The sequence below is a fragment of the Haemorhous mexicanus genome, chromosome 22 (genome assembly GCF_027477595.1).
Source record: "Haemorhous mexicanus isolate bHaeMex1 chromosome 22, bHaeMex1.pri, whole genome shotgun sequence".
NCBI lineage: Eukaryota > Metazoa > Chordata > Aves > Passeriformes > Fringillidae > Haemorhous > Haemorhous mexicanus.
In genome coordinates, this window is record NC_082362.1 from 466,162 (window position 1) to 482,330 (window position 16,169).

General features: G+C 49.4%; 2 protein-coding genes across 4 annotated transcripts; both read right to left on the reverse strand.

Moving 5' to 3' along the window:
• Window positions 1-22: 22 nt before the first annotated feature.
• On the reverse strand, window positions 23-7,334 carry LOC132337356 (uncharacterized). Its single transcript, XM_059865859.1, has 2 exons — window positions 2,129-7,334; window positions 23-1,513 (listed from the first exon to the last, which is right to left on the reverse strand). Exon 1 carries the CDS (start codon window positions 7,022-7,024, stop codon window positions 6,056-6,058), a length of 969 nt encoding a protein of 322 aa, XP_059721842.1. The 5' UTR covers window positions 7,025-7,334; the 3' UTR covers window positions 23-1,513; window positions 2,129-6,055.
• Window positions 7,335-9,658: 2,324 nt separating this feature from the next.
• LOC132337357 (1-acyl-sn-glycerol-3-phosphate acyltransferase alpha-like) lies at window positions 9,659-15,857 on the reverse strand. 3 transcript variants are annotated; one of them, XM_059865860.1, is made up of 6 exons: window positions 15,547-15,857; window positions 14,116-14,249; window positions 13,527-13,753; window positions 13,244-13,339; window positions 12,697-12,769; window positions 9,659-10,353 (listed from the first exon to the last, which is right to left on the reverse strand). In XM_059865860.1, exons 1-6 carry the CDS (start codon window positions 15,729-15,731, stop codon window positions 10,208-10,210), a joined length of 861 nt encoding a protein of 286 aa, XP_059721843.1. In that variant the 5' UTR covers window positions 15,732-15,857; the 3' UTR covers window positions 9,659-10,207. The 3 variants fall into 3 exon arrangements, with proteins under 3 accessions (XP_059721843.1, XP_059721844.1, XP_059721845.1); XM_059865861.1 differs by having other exon boundaries at window positions 13,578-13,753; window positions 15,547-15,853; XM_059865862.1 differs by lacking the exon at window positions 13,244-13,339 and having other exon boundaries at window positions 13,578-13,753; window positions 15,547-15,856.
• Window positions 15,858-16,169: the final 312 nt, after the last annotated feature.

The window sequence follows — 16,169 nt, forward strand, 5'->3', positions numbered from 1 at the left end:
GAAGGAGAAGTGAACACCCGTGTAGGTACCAAGGAGCTTTATTTCCCAGGCGGGGCCAGGGACGGGTGTCAGGGAGGAGGGCTTGGGGAGGGACAGATAAAGGGAGTGGGTGTGATAGGAGGAGACACAAAGCTAACCAATAAACGAGGACCCAGGGAGGAGCGTGGGTTACAGCTAAGCCACTGAGGATCACACAGCGGAGGGGAGAAACCCCGGGAGCAAATCATACATCAAATAAGGGATGGTTGACACAGAAAATTCTCGAAATAAATGGGGGTGGTTACTGTGACAGAAAGGGGGGGTAAGCAGCACCAAAAGGGAAGAAATAAACTCATAAGGGCATCAAGGGATGTTCTGAATGACAAACCACTGGCGGGACAACAAGGAATAAACAACTTAGGGAGAAACCATTGTGAAGGAAGTACATGGGGGGGGAACTGAGGACCAAACCATTATTAACTTACAAAAGGAATAACTAATTCTAAAAACATATGATGCCACATCTCCCCCTTCTTTGTTTTAAAAAGAAGAAGAAGGGCACTGTGAAAAAGAACAAAGTCCAGTCTCTTTTACACCCTGGTGCTCTCTGTTTTCTGGTTTTCCTGCCATCCACTATTTCTTGTTATGGCAGCCACTGCAATCCTGGATGCTGAGGAAGGCTTTGTGGGGGAGGAGGTGATGACTCGTTCTAAGATACAGAAGCAGAAGGACAACAGGAAAAGGATGATGAGGTAGCTTATGTCCTTTATGAGGGACAGCATCCACCCAGAAAGACCCCAGTTCCTGAACAGGCTCTTAAACCTGTCCTCACCTTCCTGCTGCACACTGCCCACCGCGCCTTTGATTTCTTGGATGAACGCGTGGATCGACTGGCTCTTAGATGACAGATTAAAACACACAGCCCCTCAAACTTCTGACATCCATACCTGTGTGCCAGCAGCAGAAAATCGATGGCTGCCCTACTCTGCAGGGTCACTCGTCTGGTTACCTCCTTGTCCTCTAAGAGGTTGCTTAAGGCCCTAGATGTTAAGTTCACCTGGCGAGACACCCAGCATTTAAGATTCCCCAGCTCACTCAGAACTTTAGCAGCTGCTGCCCAAGGTAGAAAAACGGATACAGTGAGATGCTTAGATTTGGCCCAATGATAAATTTCACTGGCACAATGCTTATCAAATTGAGTTGCACCCCTTTCGACAACTTTTGAGCTTGTTTTAGCACTCAGAATTGGAATTTGGGTCATGTTGGGTGATGCCAGGGATAGGAGCCCTAGGGTGCACAGACCTCAGAGAAGGCGAGAGGGGACTCCTGGATAAGGAATCCCCACCAGGCAGGTTGACATTGCATTGTCTGCTGCTGTAGTGGAGAGGCACAGATGGCTTTGGTTCAGGGAATGGACCAGGGTCACCCAGACGTTTTTTCGAGGCTGTGGGACAATCCACACACCTACCAAGGACTGGTTTAAGGCCTTGAACTGGAGCCCATAGATGACAATTGCGAGGAGCATGGCAGGTGCCTGAAATGAAAACAAAACATGCAGTGAATGTTAAGGTAAACATAACAACCAAGGTTCTTGAAGGAAAAGGCAGAGAAGAAGGAAATGGGGTAGCATTAGGAGTCGCTGTCCCTCCTGCGATGTTTTCGGTTCTGCGCAAAAGTGCAGTCATTGGGATCTTCTTGTCCATGGGGGGGGTCACGGTCTGGGACACCTGGGCAGTTCCTGTTGGGGTACAGGATTTGACAAATTTCTTAGGGACCCATCTGACACCGGAGGGCATGGACACGTAAGCGTACCCATGTCCCCAAGTGATGAGATGGACCGGACCCTGGATTTCTCCAGAGTTTGGGTCCCGGATAAGGACAGGTGGTTTTTCCTTAAATCTTGTGTGTTGGTGCTGGTGGAAGTGTCTCAGGACTGGCGGCTCTGGTCTGTCAAAGGAACAATTCAAGAAATTGATGGTGAAGAGCGCCTTGCAGAGCCTGAGATGTAGGGGCAGAGCTCGGACATCTCCCTGCTGGCGGGTGAGGACTTGCTTTAAGGTCTGGTGAGGGCCTTCTATTACAGCCTGACCAGTGGGAGAGTGTGGAATCCCCGTCTGATGTTGCACCCCCCATTCCTGTAAAAACTCACCAAACGCCTTGGAGGTATAACCTGGGCCATTATCCGTTTTGATAACTGATGGGATTCCTAAAACTGCAAAGGCATGCATTAGGTGGTTCTGAGCATCTGCTGCCTTTTCCCCAGCATGGGATGAGGCGAAGACTGCCCCTGTGAAAGTGTCCATGGATACATGGACGTATTTGAACCGTCCAAACTCGGGCACATGAGTGACATCAGTTTGCCACACCTCGCAACTGCGGAGCCCTCTAGGGTTCACCCCAGAACCCAATGATGGTAAAGCTGTCTTCTGACAGTTGGGGCATGTGTCCACAATTGCTTTGGCTTGGTCATGCCGAAGGTGAAATTGGCGGACCAGCCCTGGGGCATTTTGATGGAACTGCTGGTGGCTTAACTTGGCCTGCTGGAAGATATTAGGAAGGCCAGCCAGCTGTATAGGTGCGGCCAGGGCATCCGCCCTGCGGTTTCCCTCATCAATGAACCCAGGGAGGTCGGTGTGTGATCTCACATGCATCACAAAAAAGGGTTGCTCCCGGTGGGAAACTAGGTGTAATAAACACGAAAGCAAGCTAAAGATGGCAGGATTAGAGACCTCTTTGACTACTGCATGTTCTGCCTGGAACACTACACCTGCTACAAAGGCCGAATCAGTTACCAAATTAAAAGGCTCTGAAAATCCTCAAAGGCTCAGACAACTACGTCCAGCTCAGCAACTTGAGGAGAACCCTCCACGATCTTCACATCGGCCACCCACAGCTGAGTTTGAGGATCCTTCCAGGTTATTACTGACTTGTGGGATCCTCCAGATGCATCTGTGAAAACTGTGAGAGCTTTGAGTGGCTGACAACTTTGGATCTCTTTTGGGATCAGATTAAATTCAGTGTTAAATAATTTGTGAGCCGGATGGTTGATTGAAATTAGTCCGATGTAGCTATCTAGGGAGAATTGCAGAATCTCATTTTGAGGGAGCAAATGCTTCCAGGTCTCACAATCCATTCTCCCCATGGATGTTTTGATGGGGAGGTAGATACATGCAAAATCACACCCTGCCAACATGCACAAGCGAGCCCTAGCCCTTATGATCAGCTGGGCCAGCAGTTCTTGTGGCTTGGTGATGCTTTTGGACAACTGGTGACCGAGGAACACCCACTCTATGATTAAGAGAGGGTCCCTCTGGTCCGTGTCCCATTGGAAAATCAACCCATGGAGATGTGGTAACCTACCCAGGATTATGAAATTGAAGGGCAGATCCTCATGGCACTGCTGGGCTTGCCTGCTTGCGATGGTGGACTGGACCTTCTCGAGTGCAGCCCTGGCCTCCTGAGTCAAGGCCCTTGGGGAATCCAGGCTCTCCCCCACTTTTAATAAGTTGAAGAGAGGGGACAGCTCCCTCATGGTGAGCCCCAGCCAGGGCCTGATCCAGTTTAACAAATCATAAAGTTGGTGCAGGTCTCTCATGGTTTTGGGGTTGTCATTAATTAAGATTCTTTGGGGTGTGATGGTGCGTTTGGTGATTTCAAGGCCCAGATACCTCCAAGGCATTGGACTTTCTCTTCTTGCAGCTCAAATCCTGCCCCTGATAAGGCTGCAATAGTGTCCTCTAAGGCACATGCAAGCATGTTGTCGTCAGGGGCACAAATAAGAACATCATCCATATAATGATACATTATACTTTTTTTTCTCCCTTTTGCACACTGGGGACAGAACTCTTCTGACATACCACTGGCAGATACTAGGACTGTTTTTCATCCCTTGCGGGAGAACACACCAGTAGTAGCACTTCATGGGAGCTCTGTTGATGGAGGGCACAGAGAAAGCAAACCGTGGCGCTTCAGCCGGGTGAATAGGAATGTAAAAGAAATAGTCTTTTATGTCAATGCCAATTTCCAATTTTGTGGGAGCGTAGATAGGGAAGGCATCCTTAGTTGGAGAGATCCCATGTCTTCGATGACATCACTTATTTTTCTCAGATCATGGAGGAGACGCCACCTGTCACCTCCGTGATTTCTGATAACAAAAACAGGAGAGTTCCAGGGGCTGTTGGTTTCTAATATATGGCCCTTGGCCAGTTCTGCCTCCACAATCTGAGTGAGTGCCTTTAATTTCTGTTTGTTGAGTGGCCACTGACCTACCTGGACTGGTTTATCAGTAAGCCAATTCAGCTTCAAGGTAGGGCGTCCCGCAGTGGCCGTGCCTAAAAAGGCTGAGGAGCAAGCAAGTCCAATTTTGCCCCCCACTGTGACATGGCATCTCTCCCCCACAGGGTAAATGTGGAATTTAAAATGAATGGGCGGATAGACGCTAATTGCCCATTCGGCCCCATAATTTGTACTATGCTCTTAGATCTTCGGGCTGATTGAAGACCCCTAATCCCTTGAACTGAGCGATTCACATCTTGCAACTCCCATTGTGGCGGCCATTTGTGTGGGGGAATGACTGTCACGTCTGCTCTCGTGTCCATCATCCCCTGAAGTTGGATAGAATGCCCCTTGCTATTAAGGCTACACCACACATGGGGCTTTTCCTCTCCTAGCACCTCGATGTAGAAAACAGAAAGGTCCAGGTCATCACACATAAAACGGGGTATTGGGATAGCTTGTGCAATGATCTGGCCTTCTGGCAGGGAGGGGGGGATGGACACAGCGCGTCATGAGGGTGAAGTGTTCTGGGTTAAGTGTAAGGACTGCAGGAATGACTTCAACACCGAAGGGAGTGTATTTTGTGTCCCTGACAACGAGGTACTTGCAATTCAGTGATGGAATGTGCCTGTAGGCCTCTACCTACTGGATGTGTGGGAGAAGTCCAGGCTCCGTGCCAATCTCATGCCAGTCCTGATTGGAATAAAAGATAGGGTTAGTTAGTCTGAGTCTGAACGGTTCATGAAAGTCCGATGTGGTTAATTGGCAATTATTTTTAGAAGTGACTGGCACCCCGCAAATCGCCCTATTTAGGTCCTTGCGCGGGGCTTGCTTATGCTGAATGCTCACGTTTTTTGAGCGTGGTGACTTGAAACTTGATCACCTTTTTCTCCCCTCACATCTCCACCCACACTTGGGGAGCCCTCCCTAGAAAAGGACAGAGATGAATGAAATGATCATCTTGGTCGCAATGAAAACAATGCCCGGCAGCCCGGTGATCTTGGAGGTCTTGTGGAGAAGGTGGTTCTTGCTGGAGCTGAGAAGACTGCTGCCATAGTCTTTTCTGATGTTGGGTTGGATCTAATGATGTCCTCTCTGACGAGCATGGCTTTGCATGTGCACTCCTCGATCAGCTGATCGAGGGTCGGCAGTGGTGATGTGGGAAGAGCTAGGATTACTCTGCCACACATCTTGTTAGCATTGGTGGTTACAATGTCTAAAATCATCTGTTCTTGTAGCTGAGGATTGTCCACCTTTCTCTCAACCGCAGCTCTGACTCAGTCAACAAAATCTACAAATGGTTCAGAAAGTGTTTGTTTAATTGCAATATAAGGCACCACAGGTTCTTTGGAAGGCATCCCAAAGAATGCTTGCTCAGCTGTAGATGTAATCATATTTCAGACTTCTCTAGGAATCACTGCTGCTTGTTTTTGTGCCAAGCTCCAATCAAGCTCACCAATAAGAAGGCTGATTGTAATTGGGTGGCCCTCAGCATCGGCAGCACATTCTTCACTCTTTTGGATCTCTGGGAGGAGGTCCTCTGTTAACCTTTTCCAAGTCCTTTCCCACAATTTATACTCTGATGGGGGGTGCAAACAACTAAACAGACATTTAATATCAACAGGGATTAATGTTTTTGAAAAGGTAGTTCTTAAAATGCTCTGAAAAAATTCGCTTTTTTGGGCCAAATTCTTGTTTGGACTTGCAGAGATCTCGGATAATATCATATGAAAGTGGCTCATACCGCGGATGCTGCCTGTTCCTATTGTAAACAACAGGAGCTGAAAACAAAGGCTTTGTATTACTTAATGGATCCTGCCTCACTGTCCCCTCCCCTCCCTGTCCGTCCACTCCCCCCCAGCTGCTGCATCACCGTGGGAACCAGAGGGTGGGGCATGGGAAAAAGGAACCAGGAGGGTGGCACCCTGAGGGTGAGGGGCGGAACTCTGGGCGGAGGCAGTGTGGGGCAGGGGGCGGGGCCGATGGTACTGCCGGGAGGAGGGGAGGGGTCAGGTGACATGGGAGGAGCGGTTGCACCATCACATTTGGGAGGAGACAGCAATGCAGAAATCGCAGGGGAAGAGGAGGATGGAAAGGCAGGGTCCGGGGGTGGGGGTGGCGGGGGGGGTGGGAGGAGGAGGAGGAAGGAATTCTGGGAAGAAGAAGAGTTTGCCACGAGGTGGCAGCCATTTTTCGGCGCCGGAACGGTTGCCACGTGGCAGTGGCCATTTTGAGACATCGGGATGGCTGCCACGAGGCAGCAGCCATCTTGTGGCACCTCTCTGGAATGTGCAAGGAATGGGTTTTGGGAAACAAAGCGACCTTGAACATTTACAGAGTTATCTATGGGGATAAAGGGATTGGAAAGAGGTTTAGGGACAGATTCCCCGACGGTGTGGCCATCACTGCCATGGTGAGGGTACCAAGGAAAGCGGGGGGAGCCAGGGAGAGGGTAGCAGCCCTGCGTCTGCTGTGGATGGGTTGCTCCCTCCGACTTTCCCAGTGTCGGAGCAGAAGCAGGAGTAGGAAAAGAAGGCAGGTACGAGGGTTTAGAGAGAACTGGGGAACTGGGACATTTTTTACTTTCCAGCTCATGATTCGCAGCTGTATTCTTCACAATTTCAAAAATTAAAAGAAACAACCTCATAAATCCCTCCTTCACAGCAGGGTCCCTCTTTTTTGTGCTTTCTGTTAGTAAACAACCCACAGCTTTCCAAAACTTCTCATTCTTGACCTCTTCAACAGTAGCGTGAGGGAACTTAAGAAACATCCAGTGAACAAACCCTTTAACTAAACTTTTAGAAAACTTTCCTACCCCCCCCCCCCCACCCCCCGCCAGGATACCCACATCTTGGGAATAAACTTCTCTCTGCTGGGTAGACAGCCGTGCCCCAAGCTGCCGACCTAGCAAACTTCCACCCACTCACTGCTGGAAACAGAGGAAAAAAAACCGAGAAGGTTCCGGAGAGCCAACAGCAGCACACCTCTTGCGCTGCGCGCCGCGCGTCCCCTCACCTCTGGGAACGAAGCTGCCTACGAGGAGCCCCCCTAGCCAGGTCTGTCCCACGCCACCAGGAGAGACTCACCCAACTGTTGACCTCAGGAAAAAAAACCAGCAGTGAAGGTCCTCAGTCCAGATGGTGTCCCTTTTCGCTGCAAAAAGTGGTTGTGCCTTCTTCCCCCAGGAGCACCGCCGGACAAAAGTCGGCATGCTCACACAAGGGTGCTGGAGCTGTCAGGAACCAAATAAAATCCAAAAGAGCCAATGCTCTCAGGAGCGGTTCAATGCTGGTGGGCGGCTGGTGGGCTGCGACATCTGAAAGCTGCACCGCGCACATTGTCGGCGGTGTAAATTCGGCAGGAGTTGCCCCATGGTGGTGTGCCACCAAACCACTCATTCTAAGGCTGGAAGCACCATGGTGTCTCAGAGGTGCAAGGATACAGGGATGAGAAAAAGGTGGACAAAAATGGTGTGTCCAGGGAAGACTTTATGCTTCTCAGCAGCTTTTTCTTGCTTTATTGACAGTTTCTAATCCTACTCATCAGACCAGCGTTGGAAACCCCTAATGGTCGCACTGAGCTGCTCCTGGGAAACTCCTGCCTGGACATCAGGCTCCGCTGGCTGCTGTTGACTAAACATCAGCACATGGTTTCCCAGAGGGGACCTCAAGACTGTTTTACTTCCTGTAATGCAATTTTTAAAAAAATATAATTTCTTTCAAGAAAACTTCCAGTAATGTAAGTCTTCAGATGAAAGGGCAATGATATTTTATTTTCTGTTGCCCTAAAGAATTGATCAGAGGCTTTCTGACTCTCTAAAAGTGTAATTATGACAAGATTTTTTACTTCCCATCCTGAATGGGTGTCAAACCTGAAGGCTGGCATACTTGCATTGCAAAATCAAACTCCTTATCCTTTTACCTGCTCAGAAATCAGCTCATTCATGTAATCTTCACCAAAACATTCCCAATCTCCTGATTTTGCACAAGAGAAGGAGCTGTTTAGGCTGCTTCTAATCAGCAGTGAGATTTCAGCCTTTGAAGTCACTGAAGCATGGCAGCTGCATCTTGAAGCCTTGAAACAAGTTTTATTTAAATCCTACAGTGAATCTGCGTGGTTTGGGTATTCTGGGCAGTAATAAAACACATCCTTGTGCACTCACCTACAGTTGGCATGAATGACAGTCTGAGGGCAGAGGGTTTGGAAATCTTTCCATTAAAAAAGGGCCTGGGGGAGCTGGTTGACACTGGCTGAACAAGATCCCAAGTGTGTCCAGGTGGGCAAGAGTCCAATGGCACCTGGGCTGTGCCAGACACACTGTGACCAGCATGATCAGGGCAGTGCCTATCCCCATCTGATAGCACTGCTGAGGCCTCACCTCAAATTCTGCATTCAGTTTTGGGCCTCTCACTGCAAGAAAGACATTGAAAGGCTGGAGCATGTCCAGAGAAGATGATGGAGCTGGGGAAGGGTCTGGAGCCCCAGGAGCAGCTGATGGAGCTGGAAAGGGGGTCAGCCTGGAGAAAAGGAGGCCCACGGGGGACCTTGTGGTTCTGCACAGCTCCTGACAGGAGGGGACAGCCAGGGGGTTGGGCTCTGCTCCCAGGGAACAGGGACAGGAGGAGAGGGAACGGCCTCAGGCTGCGCCTGGGGAGCCTCAGGGTGGACACCAGGAGGAATTTCTTCTTGGAAAGGGTGGTCAAGCCCTGGAAGGGGCTCAGGGAGGTGGTAGAGTCCCCATCCCTGGAGGTGCCCAAGGAAGGACTGGATGTGGCACTCAGTGCTCTGGGCTGGTTGAGAAGGTGAGGATCACTCACAGGTTGGAGTCCATGATCCTAGAGGGCTTTTCCAACCTAAACGATTCTATGAATCTGTGTGTGATTCTGTGTTAATCAGACCTGTGTCCAAAACAGTCTTTGGCTATGGTTCATAGCTAAACATACCAGCACAAAAAAGCAAATCACATCGTGGCTGGTGGGCATCCTCTGACAGAGAAGACAGAAGGCTGGACTCAGAAATTGGGAGCTGCAGCTCCCAGTGTGTGTTTGAGTTGAAAGATATAAAGGTTGTGCTAAAAATCATGAGGTTATCATAGAATCGTCACAGAACTGCAGAACCAGTAAGGCTGGAAAAGCACTCCAAGATCATAGAGTCCAGCACAGCCAGGTCAACAACTAAACCATGTCCCTAAGCACCAGATACACACATCTTTTGACAGTTCCAGGGATGATGATTCCATCTGGGCATAGCAAGGATATTAGGCAGCATACTCCTGCGATTTGCCTCTGGTTTCTGAGCCCCCAGACATGTCCCTCTTGCACTTTGAAGATGTGCTCAGCCCTGAAAATAAAATCTTCCACAGCTTAAAAGGAAGGCTAAATATGCCAAAGAAACCACCAATCCCTGTAGACACCTGTAAGGTCTTTAATTCCCCTCTCCCAAAGCTGCCTTGGTTCTGTCTCTCATGGCAGAGGTACCTCCCAAATCCTCCATAGAAGAGGAAGAAAACAGCACCTTCTCCTGAGTGTATTACAGGGAAATGTGGGCAACCCTCAAACTCCAAGACAGCCACTTCCCGGGCAGCATGGTCACAGGCTTGGGATCAATACCTCCACCTTGGTGGATCTGAACAGGGAAAGGTGGTTATAAGCAGGCAGCAATGATCACAGGAAGGGGTCAGCTCTGGGGTCCAGCTGGTGGGACATTCTCAGCAATATGATTACACAGAAATGTCCAGCTGTCCATTGCGTGTCTCTCTCGCTGGGTGGCACAGTTCTCTAGGAGGAACACAAGAACATTCCCATTGGAAGCTTCTCTTCTTGGTGGATGTTTTGCCTGTCTCTGGTTTGTCAGTGTCACAATCCACAGTCGTCTCTGCTGCCAGACCTTCCTGTGGTTGTCATGGCCTCCCCTGCACTGTGGCAGACACAGATGGAGCTGGAAGATTGGATCGCTAATGGGAAGCTCCATTTGTCATTCCCGATATCCCCTGGTAGGCAGAGAGCATGGAGTCACGGACCTGCTCCGTCAGCTTGGGAACATCGTCCGGGCCCAGGCCCAGCGTCTCCACTTCTGGCAGGATCTGGATGGTCATCTTTCCTGGAAGAAGGTGAGATGGGGAAAAAAACCCTCATGAGTGGTATAGAAGAGCTAGAGGCAGTACAGCAGGAGGGTTGGTGCCAACCAAGGAAATGCTCTCATTTCCACCCCAGTGGAGTGGGAGCCCAGTCACATCCCAAATGTACACAGCAAAAACCCAACCTGGGCTTTTCCCGTCCACTGAGAACATATGAATCATAAACATGGAAAGAGGTGAATCTCTTCTCCAACACAATGCAGTATAGGATGGGTTTCATATAGGATGGGTTTTCACAGTGGAAAGGTTGCAGGGTCTGTCTAGATCACGGGCAAAAAGATGTTTAATACAACACATCCAAACTGGCTGTGCTCTGTCTATGAATACCAAATTTAGCACGGTCCCTCCTTCCAGAAACACGCTTTGGGATGAGAGAAACTGTGGCCAGGATTCCATGGTATGTTAGGTTTCTCTGGGGAAGCACCTAACCAATGGACTGGTGTAAACTGGAAGAACATACTGGGGAGCTGCCATCATGCTCTTCTGTACTGGCACCAAGAGTTCCCCGTTTTGGGCCAGTGGAGACAAGACAGTGCCTGCACAGACAGGAACCTGGGGATCTGTGGAGAGTCTGTGTTGTGTTATAATGTTCTTGCATGGCTTAACACGTGTGCCTGGAAAGAAATCCAGCAGTCCTGGCAACAGAGCTGTGGGAAGGAGGCAAAACAAGCTTTAGAGAAGAACTTCACAAAAGAAAACGGTTTGCCATGTTGGATGGGGCTTGGAGCAATCTTGTCTAGTGGAAGATGTCCTTGCCCATGATAAGGGGGAATGAAAGGAGCTGCAAGTCCCTTCCAACCTAAACCCTTCTGTGATTCCATAATTCTGTGTTACCTGCCTGCACATCTTACACCCAAAGCCAGGCTGGTACCTCACTTCACTTGCTCCTACTAAAAGAGCAGAGTGATGACAAGGCTGTGCTGAAAATCCAGGTCTCTTGGGAACAGACCTCCAGCAAGCACCAGACATGTTCCATGAATGACAGTGTCCAACAGCAGACACAGAGCCAGGCTTCCAAGAGGCTCCTCAGCACACCCAGAGCACTGTGGACACAGGGAGCTGTCCTGACCCATGGAGCTGCTCAGTGTGCTGGAATCTTGACCACCATCTTCAGAATCAGCTCTGGCAAAACTTCCAGATGGGCAAAATGGGAAAGTACAAGGAAAACTAACTAGGGTTCTTCCTTCAGCAGTTCAGGTCCTGACTGTTTAACAGCCACTTGGAAAATGGCTCTGAGATCTGCTGAGCATGGAATTAGCTAACCATGAATTCCCAGGGTGACTGAAGTTGTATAGAGGCAAATATACATGTAATTGCAAAAAGTCTTTCCTAAATAGCTCAGGGAATTCTTGGAATCTCCATCCTTGGAGTTAATACAACATTTTGTGGATTAGTCACAAAGCTAACTCATCTGTCTTTAGACCTGGCCTCACTTAAAGCAAAATGTTCAGCTTCTTCCAAGATCCCTCCCCATGAGGTTATTCTCAGATTTCCCAGAGCACGGATGTGAAAGGAAAGTAAAAGTCTGGCAGAATCCCTGGTCATGGTCCTATTGACCCTCAAGTGGGGGAACACTTCCAGATCCAAAAAACTTTTGCGTGTGAACAGGGAGAGGATAAAACCAGCAGGTGAAAGATGACTGGAAACGCAATTCCATATTTATCATTTGCACTACTCTCTCCTTCCAGGTGTCTGCCTGTAAGGGAATGACTACACCCAGGCACAACAATGGGAGGAATGAGAATTTCAGATGCAGATTGTCTCCTCAGGGAACACCAGGGATGGCCTGGGAAAGAGTGGCAAGTGGCAGAAGTCCATTTTAAGGTGGGTGGCATCTTAGGGAGAGAAGGAACATGATGGGTTACTTTTCTCTATTGGCATTTGTACCATTTTTTCCTGCATTTTCCTTCTGAAGTCCAAGACCTGTGTTATTTTTTTCCCTAAAATTGTATCAGTGGCCAGTAGAAATTTTTGTTACCATAAATGTTTCCTAGCTCTCCATGCACCTGCAGATCCAAGGGCAGTCGGGGGGCGGGGGTGGGGGGGGAGTCAGGGGCAGGACCTGCCCCAGGACTCTGCTGCTTCTCCAAGTTCTCTTGGACAGGTATTGGACAAGCAGTGAGAATCCAAGGGGAGAGGAAAAAGTGATGCCTGAAATGTCCCATTTCTTCCCAAGAAGACAGAAACAGCTGTTTTCTGGGTGCCGTCGCCATATTACACGTGGTCCTCTGCCCACCCCGGTCATAGCTCCAAGGACTGAGCTTGCACCACCACCTGGACCATTATTTGCTCCAGGTCATCCTCACCTGGTGTAAATTTCTTCTCCTTCTGGTTGTAGAAGTTGTTGTAGGACGACAACACTGCAGGAATAATGGGGACCTGGAGGGAAGGTAGTCTGCAGTGAATATGCACATCTCCTTTTCCTTTCTCCAAAATTCAACTAATGAATTCTGCACCATGTTGATAATTATCACCATCAGTGTCACAGCAGACACTGAGATGATTATTTGAATAATTAGATCATTTAACTGTATCGCCCCATGTCCTCACCATTGGATTTTGTATTTTCATCTCTGTATTTAGGCCAACAGTGGATTGTCAAATTTCTGTCTAAAGAGGCCAGTTCAGCAGAAACTTCCCTTTGGAGGTCCAGGGCTCTTGTCAAGGTCCCCCCACTTTTATCCCAAGCTGTAACAAAGGTTTTCCACTTGTCTCTCTGTTTCTGAGACAGACCCCTCCTGTGCCACCTGCAAACCCTGAGGGCTCCTGGATATGTTCGCAATCCATAGGGAAGCCAGGGACCAGTACAGGAGGCAAATAGCCCTCCAGGGGCAGAAGGAAGGTGCGTCTCACCTGGGCTTTCACAGCCAGCTGGAAAGCCCCACGTTTGAAGGGCAACATGGACCCACCATGGTTGCGAGTTCCTTCAGGGAAGATCAAGACACGCAACTGCAGGGAGGAGAAGACATTAGGGTAGAAGGACCTCCAGGTACAATTCTAAGCCACTGCAGAGGGATGGTGCCCTGGGGCTTATCTCTGTACCCCTGACCTGCATTCATGGGCACAGAACACACTGATGCTCTCACTCTGTTCTGCTCAGTGCCCAGCCCAGAGACAAAGATCTCTTTCCACCCACATTCAGATTTCTGTTTTCCAGCGGCTCCTCATTGGACTCCTTCCCACTCACATTGTCCCTGTGCAGGGAGTGCGCCACCTCTGTCAGGGTGCCAATGGACTCTTCTCTCCTCTTGCGGTCGATAAAGATGACCCCTGCGAGCCAGCAGGCCAGGCCAAATGTGCCCATGTACAGGATCTCCTTCTTTGCAATGGGCACACAGCGCCTTGGCAATATCTCCATCATCACTGCAAGGGGACAGCAAGGGCAGAACAAATAGTCATCTGCACTCAGGGTCCCTCTAGATTCTGGGCAACAGCCCTCTGCTCTAGGGGGTGCCATGCCTGAAGCTTCATAGAATCCCTGGGGAATTTTGGGGGGTCTCCTGACCATCCACTCAGGACTGGCACTGAAGGAGAGCAGCTATGAGAGGGCTGTGGTCAGCTGAGAGCCTTGACCCCATTCCCTTGGAGAGAGTGAAGCTGATGTAGCTTGAAAATGCCTCTGACGCCCTGGAGACCAGCCCTGGCTTGGGGCTGGCTGGTGAAGGGCTCTGTAGCAGCCACTCCTGCCCTCCTGCCTGCCTGGAGGAGGCAGGATCACTACATACCCATGATGTCAAGGGAGGTCTGGTGATTCAGCACCAGGACAAAAGGTTTCTTAGTCCTGAGGTTCTCCTTGCCCTTCACCACTATCTGAATGCCAAAGATGTATTTGAGTGGCACAGTCAATATGCGCAAAAACCTGGAAAAGAAGAGTGGAAATTAGCCAAAGAGATGTTGACCATTTAGGACCATTTAGGACTTTGCATCCAAACCAGCCCACCTCACACTCTGCTTCTGCTGGTTTTCCACTGACACAGCTTTGACCATGACTTGGAGAACAATTAGTGTCCCTCTACAGCTAATTATTTAATTACAGAAGAAAAATACACCTTGTAGGTTTCCCTCAAGCCATACATGACCAATGACCCAGCAACTACAGCTTCAGAAGTTCCACAGATCAACCAAATATTAGCTAATACTACCAGATTCACAGCACACCTTTGTACTCTGCTTTCCTCCCCACCTTGCTGGGTTGGGAATACAGGCTGCAGTAAGCCTGTGCCTAACCCTGCTGGCTGTGGAAAGAGAGGGATTTGCCTTTAGGTGACATTAGGCTGCAATGCTGGGAATCCTATTTGAAGAGATATTGCTAAAATAACATCCGGAAAAACAAAATCAGGCACCAAAGTTAAGAGGTGAACAAAATTTCTCAAAGCAAAAGGCTGATACTCAGTTAGGAGATATGAATTCCCACTGAAGCATAAAATGGAATAGTAAGTCCTGCTTCTGCAGCACTTCAGGAGGGTTCAAGCACTGTGCTGGCGTGTAGCAGAGTCCTCTTTTTATCCACACTCAGCCCAGGTACCTGATTGCCACCACTGATCACTCCTGAACAGCCCATGCAGCCTCCAGGTGAGACCACGTCTTAGAGTCTGAACAGAACTTAGAGAGATAGGATGGGCAGCTATGGGATGGGCTGGGGGACTGCCAGACCTGGGACACCAGGCTGTCACTGAGCTGATGGGAACACCAGTGCCCATGCAGGGGCCAGCACTGCACCGTGGTGATGTCTCAGGTGTGCACTGGCTCAGAGTAGAGAATGGGAAGAGCCCCTGGAGTGGCTTTCTCAACACAAGTTAGTAATAGAGTGCTTAGCCATGGGGAAGAGGGAAATAAAGCTCCAAAGACCAGATGAAAGAGCTCTAGTAAAAATAGCAATTTGTATTACATCCAAGTTGTTGGCATTACCTGCTTTGGCAAATATATGTCACCTTTTACATCCTTTCTTTCCCTAATTTGTTATTATTTTTATCAACCCCAAACCAGTATAAAAACCCACACCACTTCTCTGAATTACAGAGTCTGTCATCTCCCCAGATCAATATAAAACTGATCCCTCCCCTCCACAGCACACCCCCAGGACCCTCTAAATCAAAGCACTGGATAGAGCGGACTCTATCAATGCTCAGGGCAGAAAGGAGCCACAGACAACTTACATCATGTTGTCCACATTACGTCCACGAGGAATACTGAGGATGGCAACCCCAATACTTATGGTGAAGAGCCATAACTTATAGAAGGTCATCTTGCAGAAGAATCTGAATGCAGGTTTCACGTGGTAAAGGACTAGAAAGGCAATGAGCAGACAGGTAAAGGGGTAGTGAAGGAGGAAAAGCTCCATCCTTCCAGCCCAGAGCGTGTTGAGCAGAGCAGTGAACGAGTCACGAGCAGCTGGTGATGTAGAGCAGAGGTGAGACTCCCTCCATCAGCTGTGTGTGGGTGGTGCAAAGCTGGAATGAGGTTTGGCAGTGAGGCTTCAGCCAAGCTGTGCTCTCTGCTGGGAGCTGCACTCACTGTGGGAAGCTGGTTTAGCAACTGCACTGCAAGAGCTCCGGGAGAGCTGAATGGCAACAGGGCAAACACAGCAGCAAAGCTGTCTGTGTGCAGAGGCTGTTGGGCTGGCAGTGCTTGGAGAGCCCCTTCAGGGGCCTTTGGGAATAGGAACCCTGAGGAATTTTAAGAAAATCTTTATTGGGGAAGAGCAGGATGTATCGGACAGCACAAGCCCTGCCCAGAGAAGCTGTGGCTGCCTCATCTCTGGAAGTGCCCAAGACCAGGT

Excerpts from the sequence above, each read along its gene's own strand:
- LOC132337356 (XM_059865859.1), bottom strand. The coding sequence starts at position 7,024 with ATGTTTCTTAAGTTCCCTCACGCTACTGTTGAAGAGGTCAAGAATGAG.
- LOC132337357 (XM_059865860.1), bottom strand. The coding sequence starts at position 15,731 with ATGGAGCTTTTCCTCCTTCACTACCCCTTTACCTGTCTGCTCATTGCC. Across the intron at positions 14,250-15,546 it reads CGTAATGTGGACAACATGAT|GTTTTTGCGCATATTGACTG; the intron begins GTAAGTTGTCTG and ends CTTCTTTTCCAG. Across the intron at positions 13,340-13,526 it reads TGGAAAACAGAAATCTGAAT|TTGCGTGTCTTGATCTTCCC; the intron begins GTGGGTGGAAAG and ends TCCTCCCTGCAG.